The 23157-nt window shown below is 34.7% G+C and overlaps 1 protein-coding gene across 14 annotated transcripts; it reads right to left on the bottom strand.

Annotated features, from left to right (window-relative positions):
- Positions 1-115: 115 nt before the first annotated feature.
- LOC110910317 lies at positions 116-6395 on the bottom strand. 14 transcript variants are annotated; one of them, XR_004881469.1, is made up of 12 exons: positions 6283-6395; positions 4577-5965; positions 4435-4515; positions 4232-4303; positions 3288-3352; positions 3132-3214; positions 2531-2731; positions 1785-1990; positions 1591-1667; positions 1353-1403; positions 1135-1226; positions 228-762 (listed from the first exon to the last, which is right to left on the bottom strand). XR_004881469.1 is itself a non-coding variant. In XM_035984121.1 (11 exons), exons 7-11 carry the CDS (start codon positions 2616-2618, stop codon positions 759-761), a joined length of 474 nt encoding a protein of 157 aa, XP_035840014.1. In that variant the 5' UTR covers positions 2619-2731; positions 3194-3214; positions 3288-3352; positions 4232-4303; positions 4474-4515; positions 4577-5965; positions 6283-6392; the 3' UTR covers positions 228-758. The 14 variants fall into 14 exon arrangements, 1 of the variants encoding a protein (XP_035840014.1); XR_004881467.1 differs by having other exon boundaries at positions 4474-4515; XR_004881464.1 differs by having other exon boundaries at positions 2498-2731; positions 3194-3214; positions 4474-4515.
- Between the last annotated feature and the right edge of the window lie 16762 nt (positions 6396-23157).

The following is a 23157-nucleotide window of genomic DNA, read 5'->3' as shown; positions in this document are numbered from 1 at the left end:
TGGTAATGTAATTTAAAAATATCACTGTCATTGTATTTTTTTTTAATTTTTTTTAATTAGGTTTACTTCAAAATTATCCTTATCGTGATAAATTAAATTTTAATATATATATATATACTAGGTTAATGCCCGCGTAATACGCGGGCTTCAACCGAAACCGTATTATTTACTTTGAAACAAAATATTCTGTACAAATACATACATTGGAAGAAAAATACAAAAAACTATTCAAATGCCGGAATATTTCGTTTTTTTTTTTTTGAACGGCAACTCACTATTTATATATATAAATAGAACCAGCAAGGGGCTGAAAACACAAAACAACTACAAAGAAACGGAAAGGAAACAGAAAACAAAAGCACAGCCATTACAAAATTTCCGAAACACTAAACTCAGCCCACTTATCCCAGTCCAGCTTTGGTAACTTCATTCGATGAGAAATCCAAAGGAAAACGTCTTCTTTTATGAGATCGACAGTTCTCCGGGTTGGAACAAACTGCCCCTCAAAAACTTTAAGATTCCTTGCATTCCAGGTTTGCCACATTGTAGCCTGAATAACCATGTAGACGACTCTCTTCCATCTAGCCGACCCTATGTTGCCAGTCAAAGCTTTCACCACTTCCTTTAAACTACACATATTAGTCAGAGGGGGTATGCACATCCAAACCGCAATTTGCCACCATATACTTCGGGCCCAAATACAATTAACAAAAACGTGATTCGCATCTTCTGTACCGTAACTCCATCTATCACAGCAATTACCTGCATATCACATAATCATCCGTACATTATTATTGTTCAATAAATGTTTTAACCTACCAACACTTTTTCATCCAGTTTTTTATTTTTTTATAAATAATAAATATGTTAACTTTGATTACAAAAATCAAGACTACTTCAATTTATTATTTTAAACAACATTTGTCCCATTTCACTCGTCCCTTTTTAGCTCAAGGTAATAATAATCTGAATCGGTGAGAAACACTTTAAGAGGTTGTATGCAATAAAAGTGACTTTTGATAACTTGCAACCCGTTTGACCCGTTTCCTTTTTAAGTATTTTTTAAAAAATCTAAACCATTTGACTCGTTTAACATAAAACACATACCAAATCGACCAAATTATGAAAACAGACCTAAGGAGGGGTGTGACCAAGAAGTTCATGTAATAGCATTCTTCAGCTAAAGGATGTTCGGCAGGAAGTTCATACACGATTTGATTGAGAACCTGACAATTTTACAATCTTAATAATGACATATATGAACCAGAATATATGTAACCGTCTAATAACTTTATGTAAAGTCTATTGTTCCGTAAGATTTTGCACAAACTTTTTAAATAGGAGAGACCAACCTCCGCTTGGCGTCTTGCTTCCAATCTTACACCACTCGCATCATACATCACCTGTCATCAATTTCAACTTTAGAATCACAATATACAAATTATAAAAAGTGATAATGTATACATATAGACAAAGTAATGTAAGGATTTTAGAAGATATTATATGATGACAAAATCCCCTAAAATAACACGTCTACCCAATTCTTCTATTTGAGGAGTGAATCTCAAAGCATCGAAATTTACTGGGCACCTTAGCTTTTGAAGTTCAAGGGATTGACCGTTATTGGCAAGCCGAGCATCGGTTTTGTTCAAGTGCACAACTTTGTACTTTTTAATCAGCGGAAGAATTTGTTTGCATTGTGTAAAAACAGAACACCATCAATTATACTGTATATATTACATAAAAAAACAAAACATTTTTTATAAGAAATAAAGAAAAAGTACCTGATTATGATAGTAATAGATATCAGACAAACTAACAGGAGGCATGGTATGCACAATTCCTAATTCAACTCTCTGTTTAAGCCTTGGCGGAAGCTCTTTAAGTATCCGGACTTCATCTCTCAAAGACGTAATAAAATGATCGACGTCAAAAATGTGCTCAAGCTCAAGCTTTTGAGTTTGACTATCATGCATTCCTGTCGGGGTTGCTGTCACGTTCATTCAACAAACAGAATAACTCATGTTCCATACCTAAACTTTTATATAAAACTCAATGTTTTGCTTCATAAAACCTCACACATTTTCTATCAAAAATACGAAAAAAAAGGAAAAAAATAATAGTTGCCTGAAAATAAAGAAAATTGCCGGAAAATCAAGAAAGTAGCCGGAAATATTTACTATGGATTTGATTAATTTTTAAGCCACTTAGGCTATAACCTAGTGTTTTCTATAGGCCTTTTTAAGAAATAAAACCACAAAAGCCACTTAGGCTATAACCTAGTGGTCAAGAGAAATTATCTCTTGTGAAGAGACCAAGGTCCAATCCTTGGGAGATGTAAGTATTTAAAGGGAAAAAATAGCCGTTAAAAAAAATAAATAAAACCACAAAAAAGGAAAAATATAATATTATATGTGTACATATGATCATGTAATTTTTCTTTATATATAAATCTCAGCGCATATTTTTTAAACACACTAATGGACATACCCATTACCTGATACCCGACGGGTAATTACCGCATAAATACCTGACGAGTTTTGGGCCGGTATGCGTATGAGATTTGCCATACCCGTCCCATCCCGACCCATTGCCATCTCCACCGACTCTGACCACATTTAGAAAACTTTATCGCAGCCCGGTCAAAACCAAATCCGTCATCATCGCAGTTGTTTGGAGAATGCACTATCTCTGTCGTCTCCCTTGCTCTAGCATATATATCTATCTTATTCTGCAAATTAGCACTACATTGGTGACTCGGGATGACAAAAGACGGGTGTTATGTGAGCTTGAAATGCCCAAAATACCTCTAACGAGCTGTAACTAAAACGTTGTATTAATATATAGTAAATGTTATATTATTATTTAAAAAAAATTCCACTTAAAAATAACTTAAGTGATGGTCTAACAACGAAGATATGCGCCCAATAGAAGGACTTCAAATCACGTATCTTTGACCATGAAGATCTGAATATATTTGTGGACTAATTATGTTGGATTACATGATTGTTAATCATATCTATTTAATAAATAAAACCCACATAATAAACAATAGGGTCCATTTTGCTTCCAAACGAAGCATACTTTGGTTTCGTTTTATTAATGTAATAAAACTGAAATCACCTTATTACCTCATGTAACGCTAAATTTCAACACGTAGAAAAGTACATACAAACTTCAGCAATCAGCATACCTTGGATCAGCCGTTGCTTCCCTATAATCAATATACACATACCCCAGTAAGCTTAGTTTATCATGAAGCATAACATGATCAAGAAATGACATACTTTCGCCCTGAACGCTCATTTCGAGTGATGTGTATGAATGGATCCACTCCTTCCGGTAACTGAACCTTAGAACACAATGTTCATTGTGTTAGTTGAAAAGAACATAATACATATAGCAATATCAAAAATCATAGTGGATTGAGGTGAAACTTATCACAAAATTGTGTACAATTCTAACACCTATAAATGTGAATCATAATAACATCAAAGGCACTAAGTGATGCACGCAAATCTCTTCAAACAATCAAGATAAAGGAACACTACAAATGTCCTAGATGTACAACATATTCAAAAATGGTTAGATGAGGTCAACAACTCAGTTTACTTTTATTTAAAAAACACACCACATAACATAAATATTAGTATTCACATTTCAATAGTATATAGTAATACATTAAAAAATGCAATTCCAGTTGCAAACCAGGTTAACTTACTTCAGCGTTAAGGTCAAAAGTCAAAAAATTGCATGGAAATTGGAATTAGTGTAATGTATTATTGTTCTGATTCCAGCATGTTTTCATGGTATTTCATATACATATCTTCAAAACCTAATGCATATGATTAGTTCCACAAATCAAACCTTTTACAATAATCATGATTGTTTCATTGGAGCATTTAATCAAACAACTTATGTGCATAAAATTTAAGAACCATTATCAAATGTGAATCTTTTTCAATAAACCTAATCTTTCCAATTCATTCACATCATATCATGAAAATATCAATAATGATCCATACATGTATCTATTAAAAATAATGCCACAACTTTTTTTTTCATTACATTTGCTAAAACTAATTGGGTTTCTTAATCCCGAGTAAATACTTTCTTGAATCCCCTGGAACATCAGGTATAACTAATTATTCACGTATTTAGGAACAAATACTCTACTCAACTATGTAATATCATAAAAATTCTTTTTGACCAGTTAATGAAGAGGGTATACCTGCAAACTTCAAGCAAAACCCTAAATAACATCCAGATCCAGCCGTCACCCAAGCACACCTTCATTCTTATTCTGCATTCAAATAAAAAAACACCACCAACAATAAAAAAACCCTACCATGATTAAAAAAATGTTGAAACATCGGATAAAAGAAAACGAAATCCTATGTAAAAGATGGGGATATCGGAATCACGAATTAATACCGTCAAGGAAGACTATTATCTAATGAAGATTGATTATACCTCTTCACTAAATCGCCGATTTGATCTCGAAGATTTGATTTCCTGGTAAAAAAATTCAAATCAATTCTATAATCGATCATGAAATAGTCAAATTAGAGAGTACCGTAGAGTTAGATCTTCAAATACGTTGATTCTTGATCAAAATTATTTGATGTTCGGTCATCGTGTTCGCCAGAGAAGAGAAAAGAGAGACTTTGATTAGGGTTATGAGAGAATGAGAGAGAGTAGCGTATGTTAGAAGCTATATTCAATCCTAATCTATGAGTTATGCCAAGTGTATGATGACATGGCTGCTTATTTGGCATCAACCATTGGGTGACATGTGTCCCCCAATGGTTTTGTTTATTATATATATAGATGTGTGTGTGTGTGAAAAGGAAAGGTGGATTTTGTAAGAAGGTTTCACAAATTTAATTTAAACCATACTTGTCAACTTAGAGATAAAGTAACACGAATGCTAATGTAAAGATTTTAAATAAGCAATGTTGCCACGAGACATTCAAGATATTAACTTGATTTAAAAAATCAATTTTAATTAAAAGTAATTTATTTAAGGGTATACTAGTGGGAATGCTCGCTTATATCAAATGGTGCATTAAATGCATTACATGGTCAAATAATCTAATGTGTACTACTCGGACAAGTTAGCCTAATTTTCTCTAACCTACATGGCTCCTCTAATTGTAATAAAAAATAGAAAATAATTAAGAGCGTGATTATAACTCATATTAAAGCTAACATATAAAGATGCATAGGCTTGTTAAAAAGTTGTTATAATCCCAAATATTTCAAAGATTTTTTTGTAGAAATCTGAACAAAAAGGTAAGATTAAGGAGCAATGGAATTACCAGATTGTTGTTAATAGTAGATCCAAGCATACATATTAGTCAATCCAACATAATTTCAAACAAACCATATAAAAATGTACATATTAGTCAATCAAACTTGTGTTCCAAATGAATCCTCTAAAAAAATAAACAAAAAAACCCTTGAACCCATGGAAACGACAATCAAACCCTAGATACAACCAAACGAAAGCCTGATTTGAAGTCATAAGATTCTTGTTGATGGTGGTTCAAGTAAAACACCAAAATTAAACCTCGTTAAAAATATGTAACCTTCAATTAAAGAACAATGAATCACCAAAATCAAACTTCGTTTTAACATATCAAACACTAAACTTAAGAACACTGAATCACCAAAGTGAAACTTCGTTTAAAATATTAGACCCTAAATTTAGGAACTCAGAATCAAAAGAAGTTAACATTGATCAATTAGACAAAAACTAATTAAATTACCTCTTGAACCTTCACAAAATCACTCGAATCGCCAAGAGATAAATGATTCTGAGCCCTACTAACATTTATAAAGACGATACAAGACTATACACAAAAGACTTCTGGTCCTCGTCTGGATGCAATGTCTCACATATCAAATGCGTCGAAGAGAAGCAAGTCTCTTTTCAATATCATCAACATCATTTGGCACAGAGCTGCACAGAAAAGTTATTTACAAATATATATATATATATATATATATATATATATATATATATATATATATATATGAACTAACTAAGTAAAATGAAATCTTTAAAATTGAATATGCTCTCATGACAATATATGCAGTTTAGGCAATTAATGTTTTCTTTCGTTACGATATCATTTTATTGTGTTATCCAAAATGCCAAAAGTTAAAAAAAAAACTGATTAATGAGACTTCAAAGTTACAATGATCAGATATTCATTGCAATTAGGGGTGGGTATAGTAAAAGTTAATGACTTTCATTATAGCTACTAATTGGCATACCCGGGGACAGTATTGTCACCTTCTTGGGTCCGAGTCGACCTTTTGGTGCAGAATATAACTATAAGAAAACAAACAAACATTATTAGAAAGTTGTATAGTCATTCTTTCGAGTAGGATGGGTAAACGAGTTATAGAAAGTTGTCAATTTTCTTGAAAAAACCACAAGTCATGTGTAGAAAAGTTGTATAGATAGTAAGTAAAAAATGTAATTCGTTTAATAAGGCATTTAAGGAGGTTGTATACTAAATATACAATTTATTTTACAAACCTTAACCAAAATTACATGTGAAGCGATGCGTACACCAATCTCATCAAGTCATATACAAAACTCACCTGTGAAGCGATGCCTACACCAATCTCATCAAGCACCTACACAACAAATGGGCCAAAAGTGTTATATTTTTTATTCAAGGATGCTAAAAACTGACAACATAGTTGCATAATTTCTACCTGGTTTGTAAGCTCCTCTGTTTCCTCTTCAGCCCCGTCTTTGTCTAGGGTTTCATCAACTGACTCAGACTAAATCTCGATCTGTCAACAATAATTGAAATTACCTCTTCAACCTAATAATCGCCTTCACCTCTGATAGTTGAAACAAACTGGCGTTGACAAGTAATTTATTTAAGGGTGTATAATACACTGACATTCTTTATAATCATTTATTAGAGTTAAAACAATAAAAACAAACATAGCATTTCTTAAATGTATGTGATTCTTGTATAAGACCCATTTTATAACCATTATGGCTCCTACTATTCTCACACTACTATATCTTATTTACACACATTTTTTACTCTATCTCTCTTTATATATATATGTATGCATAGAAACAGATATAAAGGCGGATGTGTGAATATTAACTTTGTTTTATTATCATTAAGATGCCGCTCTTTTAATTTTAAAGTTGTGAAACCATAACATAATCAGATATATTAAAACTTTTAAAATGGTGATTAAAAATATTGATTTTTTGTTTTTTAGGATTTAGCCCGTTTAAAGTTCACCATAAGTTTCCAAAACGATACATTTAAAAAAGAGTTAAATGTCATTTTAGTCTCTGTGGTTTGAGTCATTTATCAGTTTAGTTTAAATGTTTCATTTTTCACATGTGGGTCCAAAAAAGTTTCATCGTTGCCATTTTAGTTTACTGGGTTAACTTCATCCATTAATTCTGTTAAAGAGGAGGGCAGTTCGGTCATATAAAATGAGCGAATTGCCCTTCTAGTTAACAGAATTACATATAAAATGACCGAATTGTCCTTCTCGTTAACAAAAAAATAGACGAATTTAACCCAGTGGACCCACAGGCGAAAAATGAAACTTTTGGGACTAAACTGGCAAAATGGCTCAAACCATAGGAACTAAAATGACATTTAACTTTTTAAAAAAGTTCTAAATAACATTTGTGCGGATTTCAAAACAATTATTGGACTACGATAAAATGTTTTTAATTTTTTTAACGGCAAGTAACGGCGTGCTAATCACTGCGACACCGGGCGCTGTGGCCAAGATCGACTACTCGACCGCCGCCAGCTCCTTAGTTCTCCCAGATGCGCGGAAACCCGACCTCCACCTGCCCGAACGCACGACAGTGAAATAATCAGTAAAACCTCCCCTCTCATCCAAGACGAACCGACGCCACCCTTATTCGCCTTTCACCTGGATGCCGTGGAAATTAATGGAGAGAGTGGAGTCGAACCTAAGTCACAAGTAACACTAAATCTTTTCCCACTCACTCCACCACTTGTTCATTGGCAAAATGTTTTTAATTTCTTTTTCTATAACTTGAAATGGTATAAAAGTTAAAACAATATTATTTTGATTTATAAAAATGTATTTGGTAAAACTATTATAACTTTATAAGTAAAACATATTTATCTTTCATTGTCTTTAACATTTCACATATGTATATGGAGATTGTCTTAATATACAGTTAGACCACACATGAGCTAATTAAAAAGTGCAAAATTTACAATCATGTCATTATTATGTAGACATTCAAACATTAATTACTAAACTACACATTCCACATTCATAATAGTGTAGTAATTCAAATAATATAAAAGAAAACAAAGAAATGGATTATAACAACCGTGCCGAATAGCACCAATACCATATCGCCGACAGCGACAATCAGTACTGAAGTTACGGTGTAATAATTTAAGAATTAGACTGCAACGTAAAACATAGAACGGAATAATTAAGTCGATTTAGGACCCCGCATGTTGTAACGAACCTGTCAAACAGGGAAAAGATAGACGACGTAAAAATGTTGAACCACACACGCACGTTGAGCCGTGTTAACTCGCAAAATCTAGTACAAAGCGTAAATGTAAAAACGTTGAACTATACACACGTTACGCCGTGTTAAGTCGCAAATTTTAAAACGAAAAATCAACAAAATATGAAAAGTGTGGGGACCAAAGTTGAAAGTACAAAACTTGTAAGGTTGAATTGCAAGAGATGAAAACTTTTTGTGTCATAAGTAGAAAAACAAATAGCTTTGGGTTAAAAATGAAACATCAATTTTTTTTTAAAACCACCCTAAGCATAAGGTACACACCTATATGCATACAAATGTTGTTTATTTATAATTTGTTAATGGTGAACCCTATCACAACTTCGACATTCAATGTCGTTAAGGATATAACGATAAAGGAAGGCTCGATCCCTGATGAAACAATGGTTAACCGGGCAGCGTTAACTCACTGGTCTCGTCAAGAAGGGTTAATCCCTTCCTCTCGAGGATCGCTGGCTGGATCACCGGTGGGTTGATCTCCTGCACAAGGAAACAAACCGTGACTCGTAACAAGGAGGATGGGGTGGGGGTGCTCCTTGTTACCACTCTCCGGCGTGAGAATCAGTAATCTGCTTAGGAAGCAAAGTATGATAGTAGTAGTAGTGAGAGAGTTGTGAAGAGATACCTCAAACCTGGTTTGGGGTTGGTATTTATAGCCGAGGAGTGAAGGAGGAGGATGATGGACGGACTGACGACGTGCTGCACCTTTCAGGTGTGTCAGGCTTGTCGGTTGTGGATGTTACGCCACGCCAGTCCGTTGCTTACGTAGCCCTGACAGGTGACTGCCATTGGTGCCACTTGCACTGTGGTGTCAGTCCCACTTGTTGAGCGTATAGGATGCGGTGCGAGCCGCATCGCTGCCTGCGGTAACATCTGATGTTATCGCGTCTCTTGCTTGTGATCAAGAAATACGCGAGATGCGGTGCTGGCCGCATCGTCGCCTGTGGTGACTGTTGCTGTTATCCAGCTTCCTTGTATTGATAGAAGTGTTCACTGGACGCGGTGCGAGGCCGCATCGCTGTGAATACTTCCGTTTTCATACACCAGATGTGATGCTATGTCGCATCACTCTACCGTTCTCATGTTCCAGGTAAGTCCTCCTCCATCACTAGACAAATTGGATTCAACTCTTGTGTCGATGCGTTCTCGCATGGGCACAAGTAGGTTGTTGGCTAGTGGGGGTTTTGATAAGGGTAATGGTCACTCGCGGTCGATGCTGACGCGAGATCTGGGACCATACCCCTTCAATCCCCTTGACGCCCTTGTTATTAGGGGTGTAATGGCTTAACCAAGAGGATAATAGTGACATGGCGAAGTTTGGGGGTCGATTTTTCCCAATTCGGAGGGGGGGGGCGAAAACGTATATACCTAAAAAAATTTATACGAATGTACTGTTCATAGCACTACGCGTCGAAAATTTCGGGGGGCGGGTGCCCCCTCCCGCCCCAAGGAAGCTGCGCCCATGATAGTGACTTGGCATGGGCTTAACGTCTTCTACACGGGTCTAGACACTTTCAAATCTAGTCAATGGCCTAGGGCTTTTTATAAAATAGGGCCTCAATTTTATTTTATTTTTAAAAAATTTGTATATAGCATGCGTGTATTAGGCTCAAATGAACAAAACAAAAACAATATTTATTGCAAGACCTAACTAAAGAACCAATTTTAAAATAAAAGAGACGCAATTCCAACTCCAAACAATATGCAATTTATATTTAATTTAGGTTGACATCGTCATTCTCGCTAACCGTAATGTCGTACATGTTCATCCCGCTCAATGGAGTCACAAATTGGGGAGAAATTAGAGACGAAATTAGGAGAACTTAGTGGTGCCGCAAGGATAATGCAGGTTGTTTAACAACTATTTTTTTATAGGAATCTCAATATATTCTGATTCACTCAATCTCGTCTGCCTATATCCCTAATTTATACTTTTAAGTAAAACTAACGTTTTTATACCAATTCAAAAGGCTCTCGCCTTTATAGTTTGCTTAAGGTTTTCAGAAACATTTCCCTACTAGTAGGTGCAAGCAGCCTTTAAGTAAAGAAGTTATATTTGAGTATTGTTGAAGTTTCTAGGAAAACAAATTTGTTTTTTCATTTAAAATTAAATTAAAAAATAGATAAATAATATTAACCCGTGAGTTCTGAACGCAAGGGGTCACGCTCCCATGAACCAAGACCACAAATGCGTGACCCTTTATTCACCAAACTACCCTCAACAAACGAGCATTATTACAATAATGACCCCTCTGGTGACAGCAAAAGTGGGAAGGTAGACAAAGGATAATTTGGTCATTGTAATAAAACACGAGTCGTTGGTGTTGGGTTGGTAATTGGTTGAGTGGTTGTGCTGGTTCGTTCGAACCGGGGGTAATTATGTAATTTCACTTGCTAAAGCAGTTTTAAAAGTCTGTGGGTCTGAACTTTGAATTTTGATCTCAAAACGGTGTCGTTCGGTTTCAAAATAGATGGGTAGTATTGTAGTAATGTCATTATGTGATATGGGTCCCACGCGTCACTCTAATAGCCTTTTGGGAGGAATTTTCTCTTTTGGGAGTTATCGAATATTCGTATGTAACTTTTGCTAAGTTACAAGAATTACCCCTGGAGTATTGTTTTTGGCATTTCGTCGAAAAGTATAAGCTCGAAATTAATTTGTTGGGTAATGCCTAGTTGTCGAGTTAAAGCGTTCTATGTATCTCGAATTCAGACCGTGTTATAACATGTAAACCGACTTGTAAGATGATGAACCATTATCAATGCCTTAAAAGACATTATACCGTGTTTTGGTGTGTAGAGATACGTTTTTTGTCAGTTATGTTAAAAATATGTAATAAATTTGTACGTTTTGATGTAATTGTAATATAATTGTGCACACCACATTCTCTCTCATAATAGATTATCATAGAGAGAGATGAGATTTGGAGAAAAACATCCATTAATGCTAATAAGTTGTTCTTGATATAAGATCATCCATAATCTTAGACCATAGGGTATGGTGGGGCTTGGGTTGGGGGGCATGAGTTTGGTTTGGCCATTGAGAGCCTACCATGTCATTTACTAACCCGCCCCACGCCCGGCTTCAAACCCACACCAATGGAGGCCACGCCAAAACCCACGCCCAACCCAAGCCCCCGGGGTGGTGGCTTGGACGTTTTCAGCCAACTCACGCCCCAACCCAAGCCCCATACCCCATGGCCTTATGGTCTTAGATTTGTCATTCGCAATGCCACATTATTACTATCATGGTCGTTTTTAAATACCAATCAATTTGTAAGGACAATAAATGAATCAAACGAACACAAACAAAGGTATGCTCTTATTCGTTCATTTAACTTTAACCGATTATTAACATATAACAAAACAAATTTTTTTTGTTTATGTTCATTTATTAAGAAAACATTCATGTTTGTGTTCGTTCGTTTAATACCTAAACACAGTGGCGGAACTTGAACGGAAAATTAGTCGAGGCCGAACTCTTAAAAATTCAATATTTTACACTACAAAAAAACTTTCAGAAAAATTAATACTACGAGCGACAAATCAGTGGGGGCAGAGGCACCCCGCCCATGCCTAAACGAACAATTCAATAAAGTAAACGAACATAAAAAAAAAAACTTAAAACGAATATAAACATAAAGCTACAAATGAACAAATATAGTCAGAAATCCCATTTTATGTATCTATATAAATAAATACAACTATTATGTATCTATCTATTAAAACTTAAACAAACACAAAAGAACGTACATAAACGAATATGAATAAACAAACATAAACGGACCGCGAACATACATGAACGAACAAAAGGTGTTCATGAGCACTTCATAAACGTTTGAGTTAATTACAGACTTTTTCAATTAGAATAATAACAACGCTTGTGCAATAGACAAAACTTCATAAGGACCAATGTTGTAAAGCATAAAGTTCAATAGACAAAACGAGTATACCAAGAAATAATTCATGGACCATCATAGCATTTCTCTGATTCTCTTTGTAGGCCCCAACTGTAGTGGCTATTTTGGGAATTTCGTTGAAGCCGAAGCGGTGAGTGACGTTGATTGCGTACGACACGCGGCAAACGTTAAGAAAGACGTGTGATAGGTGTATGGCGAAGATTGCTCCACGTGTCCATAAAATGTGCGTCGCGATTGATACCCACGTGGGTCATTGCTAACTATAGTAAGTTTGTAACCATACCCATTAGGTCATGGATATGGGGCGGGGGTTTGGGCGTGGGTTGGGGGAAAACGTTCAAGGCATTACTCTGGGTGGGCTTGGGTTGGGGCGTGGCCCTTGAGGCTTGGCTTTCAATCCGGGCGTGGGGCGGGGGGACATGCTAGCTGGCTTGCTCTTACTGACTTGCTCTTTTTGTATTACTTTTTTTAACAATCTGCCACACCCAACCCAAGCCCAACCCACGCCCCGCCATACCCCGGGGACACGTAACCAAGCGGTGGGGGGCTCCTATTCCACGTGTCAACAAATGCCCCAACCCAACCCAAACTCAACCCAAGCCCCACCATACCCCATGGTCTTAAGACCGTAGGGTATGGTGGGGCTTGGGTTGGGGGCATGAGTTGACACGTGGAGTTGGAGCCTCCCCTCCCCCCCCCCCCCCCCACCGGCTAGTGACGTGTCCGTGGGGTATGGTGAGGCATGGGTGCACCGCTTGGGTTGGCAGATTATTAAAAAAAATAAAAAAAATTATAAAATTCACACAACTTTTATAAAAAAAACCTAAAATTTCATTAAAAATTTTAAAAATTATATAATCCTAAAAGTTACATAATCATAAAAATTACATAATTCCTAAAAATTACAAAATAAAAAACCTAGAGCGTTAGATAAATTTAAAAAAGGGCGATCTTGTCGAACGCCTTTCGCTCCTTGCCTCAAAACTCAATGTTCGCCACCGCCACCCGGTCCTCGTGGCTTAACTCGTCGCTCGGAACGACTTCGTAATAAGCCTTGAAACGATCGAGCTTGGGCCGTAGCTCGCGCCATTTATGTTGGCACGCGTTGAGGTTGTGGCGGTCGTGTCCGACGTTATGTTGGGGGTTGGGGTGACCGCTTGGCTTGGCCAAACGGTTTGAATTTAAAATTCAAACTTTCAAACACCCGCTATGACATGGCGGTGGACAGCGAATAAGAGGACGCCACATCGGATGTCAAGCCCGCCCCACGCCCGGCTTCAAACCCAAGCCCCAAGGGCCACACCACAACCCAAGCCCACCCGAGGTGGTGGCTTGGGCGTTTTCCCCCAACCCAAGCCCCATACCCCATAGTCTAACCTGGAATTAGTTTCGTACAATAAAAGTAACGGTAAATTACTTTTTGAGTCCATGTGTTTTAGTAGTTTTAACTAGTTGAGTCAAAATCAAAAAGTTTAACGACCTAAGTCCCTATAAGCATTTTCTTTAACCATTTGAGTCCTTTTGAGTCCAAATTTTAACATTTTGAGTCCAATTTTTTGGACTCAAATCGTTATAAAATGAACAAAATTGGACTCAAAACGTTATAAAATAAATGGCTAGGGACTCAGAGCGTTAAATTTTTTTATTTGGAACTCAAGTAGTTAAAACCACTAAAACACAGGGACTCAAAAAGTAATTTACTCTAAAAGTAATTACTCTCATAGATCTTTTTTCCTTTTGGAAGATACAGGATCGAAACAATCAACCTATTGATAGTTGAACAATGAAAATAGATGGCGAGTGCCCGATCGAATTGAACGGGTCATGTATATATTAGAATCAAAACTGAAACCGAAATGTCTTAACAAATAGGTGTGCAAGGTTCGGTTCGATTTTTTGGCAAAATCAAAACCGAAATCGAAATGTCGGTTTTCAGTTTTTAAAATTCAAAAATAAAAAAATAATTTAAAATTTTAGAATCTTTTCTTATATATTTACATTTAACATTCTAATCTATTTTTATATTTCTTCAAAGTTTTTATTAGGCCATAATCCTTTATAATACTTTGAAGATTATTTAATTTTTATATTAAATTTTGTTGTTAGTTGTAGGCAATAAATAAATCATCTTAATTATAAATAAACATGATTATGCTTTTATTATAAACTAGAATTACTACCCGCCGCAATGCGGCGGGAATTCTTTAGTTATAACTAAATCGATTTAGGATAAGCACGTTATGTTGAACCCGTCAAACGGGAAAAAAGTAGATAATGTAAAAATGTTCACCCACACACGCAAATTGCGTCTTGTTAACTCGCAAAATTTAGAACGAAACGTAAAAACGCTATATCAAAGACACACGGTGCGATGTGTTTAGTCACAAAATTTAGAACGAAGCATATAGCGAAAAATTTTGGGAAAATGAAAACTATAAAGAACCAAAGTTGAAAGTAAAAAAAGTTGTGAGGATAGATTGCAAAAGATAAAAAGTTTTATGTTAAAAGTAAAAAAAACAAATAGTTTTGGGTTAAAAGTAATTTATGAAATACTTTTGGGTGAAAAGTAAAAAAACCAATTTTTTTAAAAACCTCCAAAGCCAAGGTTACAACAACCATATGTATAATCATTTTTTCTTTGAAAAACCTCCAAAGTCAAGATTACAACACATAAGTAAAAAAAAATCAAATTGGTTAAATCGCAAAAGATGGAAACTTTTGAATTAGAAGTAAAAAATCAAATTAATCAAAGGGGTTAACTTACCAAAAATTAAAACTTTAAAGTTAAATTGTCAAAGATTAAAAGTTTAGTGTTAAAAAGGAAACAAAGATTAAAAATTTTAAACTTAAATTGTCAAATATTAAAACTTTAGGGTAAATTGTCAAAGATTAAAACTTTAGGGTTAAAAGAAAACAAAAATTAGAAGTTTAAACTTAAATTGTCAAACATTAAAACTTTTGGGTTAAAAAGAAAATTTTCCATTTTTTTTTTTTTTTTGAAAAACTCCCAAAGCATAACTTACAACACATACATGCACATATAACTTGCTTCTTTATATAGTGTTTAATACTTAATATTCATGAATAAAAGTAACAATATATAATAGTATGGGTTAAACACTTAAACATTAAAATATATGTTTTTTTCGTTTCGGTTCAGTTCGGTTTTTCTCGGTTATTGAAAATGGTTATGCGCAAACCGAATCGAAATTTTTGGTTATTAAAAATTCGAGAACCGAACCGTCAGTTTTTGTTTCGGTTCGGTTTTGTCAGTTATTTCAAGTGTGGTCCGGCTAAAAAGTTTAAATCTCTTCAAAATTGTACAAAGTTATAAAACACTATAATTTCAACCTTAAAACACACCCAAAACCCATAAATGATAAAGTGAAGATTACTAAAACACTATATTTAAACCCTAACACTTCATAAAAAAAACGATAAACACACTATCGTACAACTATAAATATTAAACACAACATGATAATCATAAACACATAATGTTAGTCATTAGATAATTAGAGCGTTATCATCCAAAATACAAAACAAAACACACATATATGGTGTTTTTGAAATCTTTATTATGTTAGTTGTGGTTTTTTGGTACATTTTGTGTTTGACATTATGGTATTTTTTGGGCGAGGTGAGGTGGTGGTGAAAGGTGGAGGTGGTAGAGATGGGGAAGATGAAAAAGCTAGGGTGGGTGGTGGGTCCCACAACTTTTTTAAGTATTAATATTTCTTTTAACTTTTCAATTATTAATTTAACAAGTAAGAGTATTTAGGTTATTTTTTTACAATAACTTAATACCAAAAACTAACCTCTATCTGATTCAGTGACTATCCGAGAACAAATGTGTAAAAGCTGGAAAATATAGCTGTAATTTTATAAGTGTAGAAACTATAAGTGGAAATGGAGCAAATAACCGAGACTATTCGGGCATTTTTCTCTATCTTTTCACTTAAAAACTTATATTTTTTGTCTATAAATATTGCCAGATTTACAGTTATATTTGTTAAAATATTACCAAAAACAGAAAATAATGACAATAATTTTTGTTTTTAGAATGAATTCTAAAAATTTCAAATAGTTAATGTGGTTAAATGATTTGAATGTTAAAAATATGTTAAATAACAATAAAAATAGATGATATTAAAAATATCCGAATTTTAATATATAATATTGTATACCTTTTAATATTTATGTATATGGGAAAAGATCAAATAGGAAGTTTATTTTGGCTAGGAAGTGTAGGAAGCAATAGGATTAGAACATGTGGCAACATTTAAAATAAAGATAAAAGAGTATTTTAGTCAATCCAACTCTTTTTTCTTCCTTTTCAAAACCCAGTAACTTCAAAACCCACCATTTTCAAAACCCACCATCTTCAACCATTTCTTCACTTTCTATCTCAAAAATCACAACATTATAGTGCGATTTTCATCACAAATCAATGATTCAAACACCCGATCAACGTGTTCTTCAGTTTTTTTTAAGAAACCCCAGTTTAATTTCATAAAAAATCTTGTTTTTTCCGGTGATTTTGAAGATAATCACTCGATTTGTTCGATTCGAGCGCTGATAAGTGTTTCTATCATTCAAACTTCGTCAATTGTTGAAGAAATCACTTCGATCCATGTAAGAAATTCTTTAATTTCATTTTTACGATATGGGTTTTTGATTTAGTCATTGCGTTTTACGATCTTGGCGGGGGTCCGGGGGCAGCGCCCCTGGTAGCGGGGTCATAGGGGCGGCAGCCCCTGGCGGGGTCCAAGGGGCAGAGCCCCCGGCTGGGGTTTTTTCCGATTAAATTGCTGTAATAAAAATGCATCAGAAAAATTAAATTTATGTAAATTGCCTCTGGAAAACTGCATTCGTAGACAGTGTTTCTGGTTCTGTAAACAACAGGTTCTGGTCACTGCGTTTTAGTTAGATTCTGGTTCTGTGAACAACAGCTTCTGGTTCTGTGAACAAGAGTTTCTGGTCATTGCGTTTTAGACAGTTTCTGGTTCTGTGAACAACAGTTTCTGGTCATTGCGTTTTAGAAATAAAACATTTTTGAAGTGTTTTTACTCATTGCGTTTTAGGTAAACACATTTTTATGTGTATTCAGTTCATTGCGTTTTAGAGAGAACAGTTTCTTTTGTGTTTTCTGGCCATTGCGTTTTAGAAATAAGACATTTTTAAGTGTTTTCTGGCCATTGCGTTTTAAAAATAAGACATTTTTAAGTGTTTTCTGGCCATTGAGTTTTAGAAATAAGACATTTTTAAGTGTTATGGGTGCATTGCGTTTTAGAAATAAGACATTTTTAAGTGTTTTCTGGCCATTGCGTTTTAGAAATAAGCCATTTTAAGTGTTTTGGGTGCATTGCGTTTTAAGTAAAACACATTCAGTCCATTGCGTTTTAGAAAGTACATTTTCTTTTGTGTTTTTAGGCTATTGCGTTTTAGAAATAATGCATTTATTTGCGTTTTCTGGTCATTGTGTTTTAGAAATAAGACATTACTTTGTGTTTTTGGTGCGTTGCGTTTTAGAAAAAGTCATTTTTTTACGTTTTTTTTTCATTGCGTTTTACGCATCTGGGTTTTCTCCATTGCGTTTTACGCAACTGGGTTTTCAAAAAAAAATTTCGAAAATATAGCAATAGTATACTCGTTTTAAAGATAAAAAACGCTCGTTTTTTTGGTGCAATTTTTATAAAAAAATAATGTCGTATGAAAAAGTTATTAACGTTTAAAAAATGGGGGGATTGGAGGAGAGAGAAACTATTGTGCTGGATTGACTAGAATGCCCCTAACAAACCCACGCGCCTCTTTTTTTTTTACTTCAATTTCATTCATTTAATCTTAGCCCTTGATTAATTAAATGGATGGTCAAGATCACTTCCTAGCCTTCCTAGCCAAATAAACTTCCTATTGTATCTCCACCCTTATGTATATTAATAAATGTAATTTAAGGTAATTTAAGGGCTATTTGACAACTTCTGAATGGTTAATTATTGAACCAGTAAGATGTCTGAACCATTAAGTGCTAAACTAGTAAGAAGTCTAAACCATTACGAGCTAGTATGATGCTTAACCGTTCAGAGGCAAATGTCTGACAATTCGAATTAGAGGTCTTAACCATTTAGACTCAGTATAATGCTTAACCATTTAGAGGCAAATGTCTGAATCATTTAGACATCTGCTCGCGAAACAAACAGTCTAAGTGATCAAGTGCTGAACCAGTAAGAGATCTGAACCATTAAGAGCATCGTTAAGAGATAAACAAACAACCCCTTAATTGTGTTAAAATGACATTCAATGAAGTATGCAAATTTAAATTGAGTTGACATTTATCTATTACATAAAAAAATTAATACACAGTAGAAAATCTTTTAAAAATTAACTTAACAGACTTTATAAATGTAACACCCCACGAAAACTCTTAAGCGCACTAGCTTCTTCAGTGACTGCTTGCCAAATTTCGGGACAAAATTTCTTTCAACTTGGAGATGACGTGACAACCCGTATCTCCGAGGTAAAAACCGTTCACTTTCTACAGTTAATTTATTTACGTTTCATAAACATTTTATTTTACCTAATGTTCTTAAGTGGAGGGTTCAAATGAGAAGAATTTTTTTGTAAGAAGAAAAAAGAAGAAGTTTCAACCAATAAGAATGCTTCATTTTACTTCATTTAATATTTGCATTTAATTTTAATATAAGGGTATATTGGTAAACTTACATAAATCATTAATTTGTATTCTTCCTCTTTAATAATAACTAAATTAAATGTGTAACTTCTTTTCAAAATATATACTTTTATCCAAATTAAAAAACAACTTAATTTTACATGTAGAATAGATTACTAGTTGTGTAGGATACATTACAAGTTGTGTAGGATATATTTCGAGGTGTGTAAGATAGATTTCGACTGTGTAGGATAAAATTCTATAACGTGTAGGGTATATATAAGAAAATTTTGATATGTGTAGGTTTTGTAGATTATATGTAGGATAATTAATGATTAGTTGACTAATTAATTAAAGAGAGAAAATTAATGATATGAGTTATAAATGAAATTGTATTTTACTAATATGCCCTTTCTTCTTTTTCTTCTCACATAAAATTTATTCTCAAATGAACCTTCCCCATGTTCTTAAATGTGTGTGTGTGTATATATATATATATAGCTATCTAAACTCGAGATATTTCATTGCCCTATATTCGTACGAACCACCCTACATCTATCCGTGCGAACCACTCTATACCCCTTCGTACGAAACCCCCTCGCATGAACCCACCTTCCACACTCCCCTCCACACGAAGGCTCCACGCGAAACAAAGGCCCAAACCCGTCCCCATAGACCGTCGGCCCAAAAGAGGGTTGCGGCCTATACCCAAGCCCACTTAAATCCCAAACCGCCCCCAAACCCACATCGTTTTAATGTTACGTAAATGTAGGATCGTTTTCTGACCCGAACGAGTCGTTCAGAAGACTTTTTTGCTCCATACGAGTGGCGGAAACAAACGTATTGAGTCAATTCAGCCAGATATTCACTTTAAACTGTCTTTTGATTGATTTGACAAAGATTTACAGCGAGTAGACACTTCGGCAGCAGTTCGGTACTGAAACCGGAAAAATTACAAATGAAATCATCAAGGCACCTATATATAGGCAGTTGGTTTCGCACGAAACCACTCATGCGAAACACTATTTCGTGCGAAATAATTCAAGCGGAATAGCCAGGCTATTTCGTACGAAATGACAAAGTCATTTCGTGCGAAATACCATATCCCTATTTCGTGCGAAATGAACTTCTAATATGTTTTCTCGAATTTCGTGCCCTGATCTATCTAGACAGATACAAGACTCGATACAAGACAAAGTCGACAGACGTATGCACCAACAGACTCCCCCTCGGATGTTGACGAAGTCTTCGGTGTCGAGTCTTCAATCTTCAGTCTTTATCAGTCTTCTCGAACTTTTTCGAAGTATCTGACAATGTAAAGCATCCTCAATCTTCACTCTTCTCTTCATTTCCAGGATCTCGACCTAGCTATTTCTTCACTCTAGTTCTCTTGATCAGATCTCTTGATTCCTTAAGTTCATCAGAATCATCAGATCCAAGATCAAAACCTGGCTCTATACAACTTCAAACTCCCCCTTGAGTTGTGCTTGGGATCGAAGTCTGGCTTTCACAGGCTTTAGATCGTGACCTGGCTCACATCCTGCTCAGATTCTGAGATCGAAAACTGACTCTCTCTAATCACAAACTTCTCAGAAATTGAAACCTGGCTTACCTGCACATCCTCTACCTCAAAATAAATTTCACAAATTTAAAATTTGACAAATTTATTTACCATTTGCAGGAATCAATCAATAACAAAATGATTTTACAATTTACATCTCTGATGAACCACTTGTAAAAATAACATTTTTCTTTTCAAACAATTTTTCATCTCAAATAAATTCTCCCAAACCTTTTGTTCATCATGTTTAGCACTTGGAATTTTGAAAATCAGCTTTTCAACATCAGTTGTCGAAAATAAGATGAAATAAAATCTTTTTGGATTTTCAAAGCTTTATGCTAAAATACACAAAAATCTTTTTGGATTTTTGATTTTCAAGAAAACAGCAAAGAAATATTTACATACAATATTTTTGTGAGTTTGTGTAAGAGGGTCATATCAGTTTATGAGACAAATCACTAACACCGTTAAGCTTTAAACATTTTAAGTTCTAAACGATTCACTTAGATTGTCAGTATACTGATTCCCTTAAATTTTTATACAAAGTTCAACTGTTCCGAGATACGAGATTAGTGTTTTAGGCACTTAAACTTTTTCGCGTGTCCCACCTCAGAATATACACCCGTATCCAGACTTCTATATTCAGTCTTACAGGTGAATGTACACTAATGATATCTGTAAATGGGTAATGCGAGACCGTGAGAGCTCAGGCTAGAACTTCCGTTCGTACAAAGAGATGACGGCTCGACTTGAGGTGTGTCCCGTTTGGGGATATTTTCTTCAACAGCACATGATTAGCATTTTTCAATGTTTCATCATTTTTTGTACTGAGGGCTGGCTTTTAAGATTAAAGCATATGCAAAGTATTATACGAGGACTAGGCTATTTCTCCCGCAAAATCAGAAGTCCTGGTATAATACCCCAGATATCACTACGCACAAAGACCTAGTATGTCAGAAATAGAAAATCTTTCAAACAAGATTTCGGGGGTTACCCATATATCCGAGAGATGTTCCCCACGATATAAGTAAGTATTTGAATTTAGGTTTATATCTCGAAAACAATCTACTAAATGTATAAAAAGCTACTGGCATATCCATAGTGAGACCGTTTATCACATTTTTGACTTTACAATTCTTTAGCGTGTTGTGATAGTCCATTGATGTACTATCATTTCCTCTTTTTCACACTAAAACTCGTTTTGAATTTATCATGTTTTTGGATTTTTCAAATTTTCTAATGTTTTTGGATTTTCTGAAAATTTTTACTCCCCCTAAAATTCAAAACCATTAAAAGAAATTGAAAATAAAGTGTACAAGTAAAGTGACAACTATTGTGAATTGCTTAAATTCGCCATCCATTTGGCATAAACAATCAGAACTCCCCCTTACAACAAACTATTTCCCATTATGATTTCAAAACACTTAAGTTTGTTTTAATCAAAATGGTTTTTCCGGAAAATTAGTTTTGTTGATTTTACCACTTGTAGGTTGGGGATTACTTCATCACTTTGTTTCATCAACCACTTTTATGAAAAATTTAACAAATTTAGGTTCTACCAACAAATACCACTTGTAAAAAATCAAATACAACTTAATGTCCCTGATTAACCACTTGTAAGTCGAAATATCACATTTACCAACCTGTGAATTTCTCAAGAAAGATGCCGATTCCTACTCCCCAATTACCAACCTGTGAGTTCCGGCAAGTCAGGTTTTTCAGTTAAAGAGATTCTCCCAAGCCTGACAGACCTTGGGAGATTCCGAGTTGTCAACACTCGGTTTCTTTCCTTTCATCTTCTTCTCATAATATTCCTTTACCCCTTTGACTTTTCCATCAATCATTTTGCCAAAAATATGTTTCACTTTGGGGTTAAAGGCCTTTTCAACATCAAATTCTTTCTTTTCAGAAAAGAATTGATTTGAAATCTCAACTTTGCCAACTTTTTGTTTAAAATTTTCAACCCTCAATGGTGGAGAATTTGCATCATCCATTGGAGGAACTGATTTTTCACTTTTTGATTCAAATTGTGGCTCCTCTGACTTTGTGGAATCAGATTTATCGCCAGAAGATAGCTCCTCTGATTTTAATGAATCAGAATCATTGCCATAACTATCATCAGATCTCTTAACAATCCACTTTTGATTGTCAAGGTTTGCTTTTCTCTTGTAAAATCTTTTTGAGCATTCACCAACCTCAAATTTTGAGTTTTTGAAAACTATAAAAGGTTTGGTTGGTGGTTCATTTTCAATCATCTTTTCTTTCATTTTAAGAGACACTCCCTGTTTTGATTGAATTGCCTTGGGACAATTCTTGGAAATATGCCCAACTGTTTTGCATTGAAAACAAGTTCTTGTCTCTTTCTTCTGAATATCTCTATTTTTCATTCCTTCTTGCTTCTTTGCAAGGAATTCTCCGTTGGTCT

This window comes from Helianthus annuus, chromosome 15 (assembly GCF_002127325.2).
Source record: "Helianthus annuus cultivar XRQ/B chromosome 15, HanXRQr2.0-SUNRISE, whole genome shotgun sequence".
NCBI lineage: Eukaryota > Viridiplantae > Streptophyta > Magnoliopsida > Asterales > Asteraceae > Helianthus > Helianthus annuus.
The sequence above is the reverse complement of the archived record's forward strand: the minus strand, read 5'-3'. Positions and strand labels throughout refer to the sequence as shown.

Coding starts and splice junctions, on each gene's coding strand:
- LOC110910317 (XM_035984121.1), bottom strand. CDS start 2,618: ATGTGGTCAGAGTCGGTGGAGATGGCAATGGGTCGGGATGGGACGGGT. Junction 1,991..2,497: donor AATTACCCGTCGGGTATCAG/GTAATGGGTATG, acceptor TGAACGTGACAG/CAACCCCGACAGGAATGCAT. Junction 1,227..1,352: donor AAGCAAGACGCCAAGCGGAG/GTTGGTCTCTCC, acceptor TAAAATTGTCAG/GTTCTCAATCAAATCGTGTA.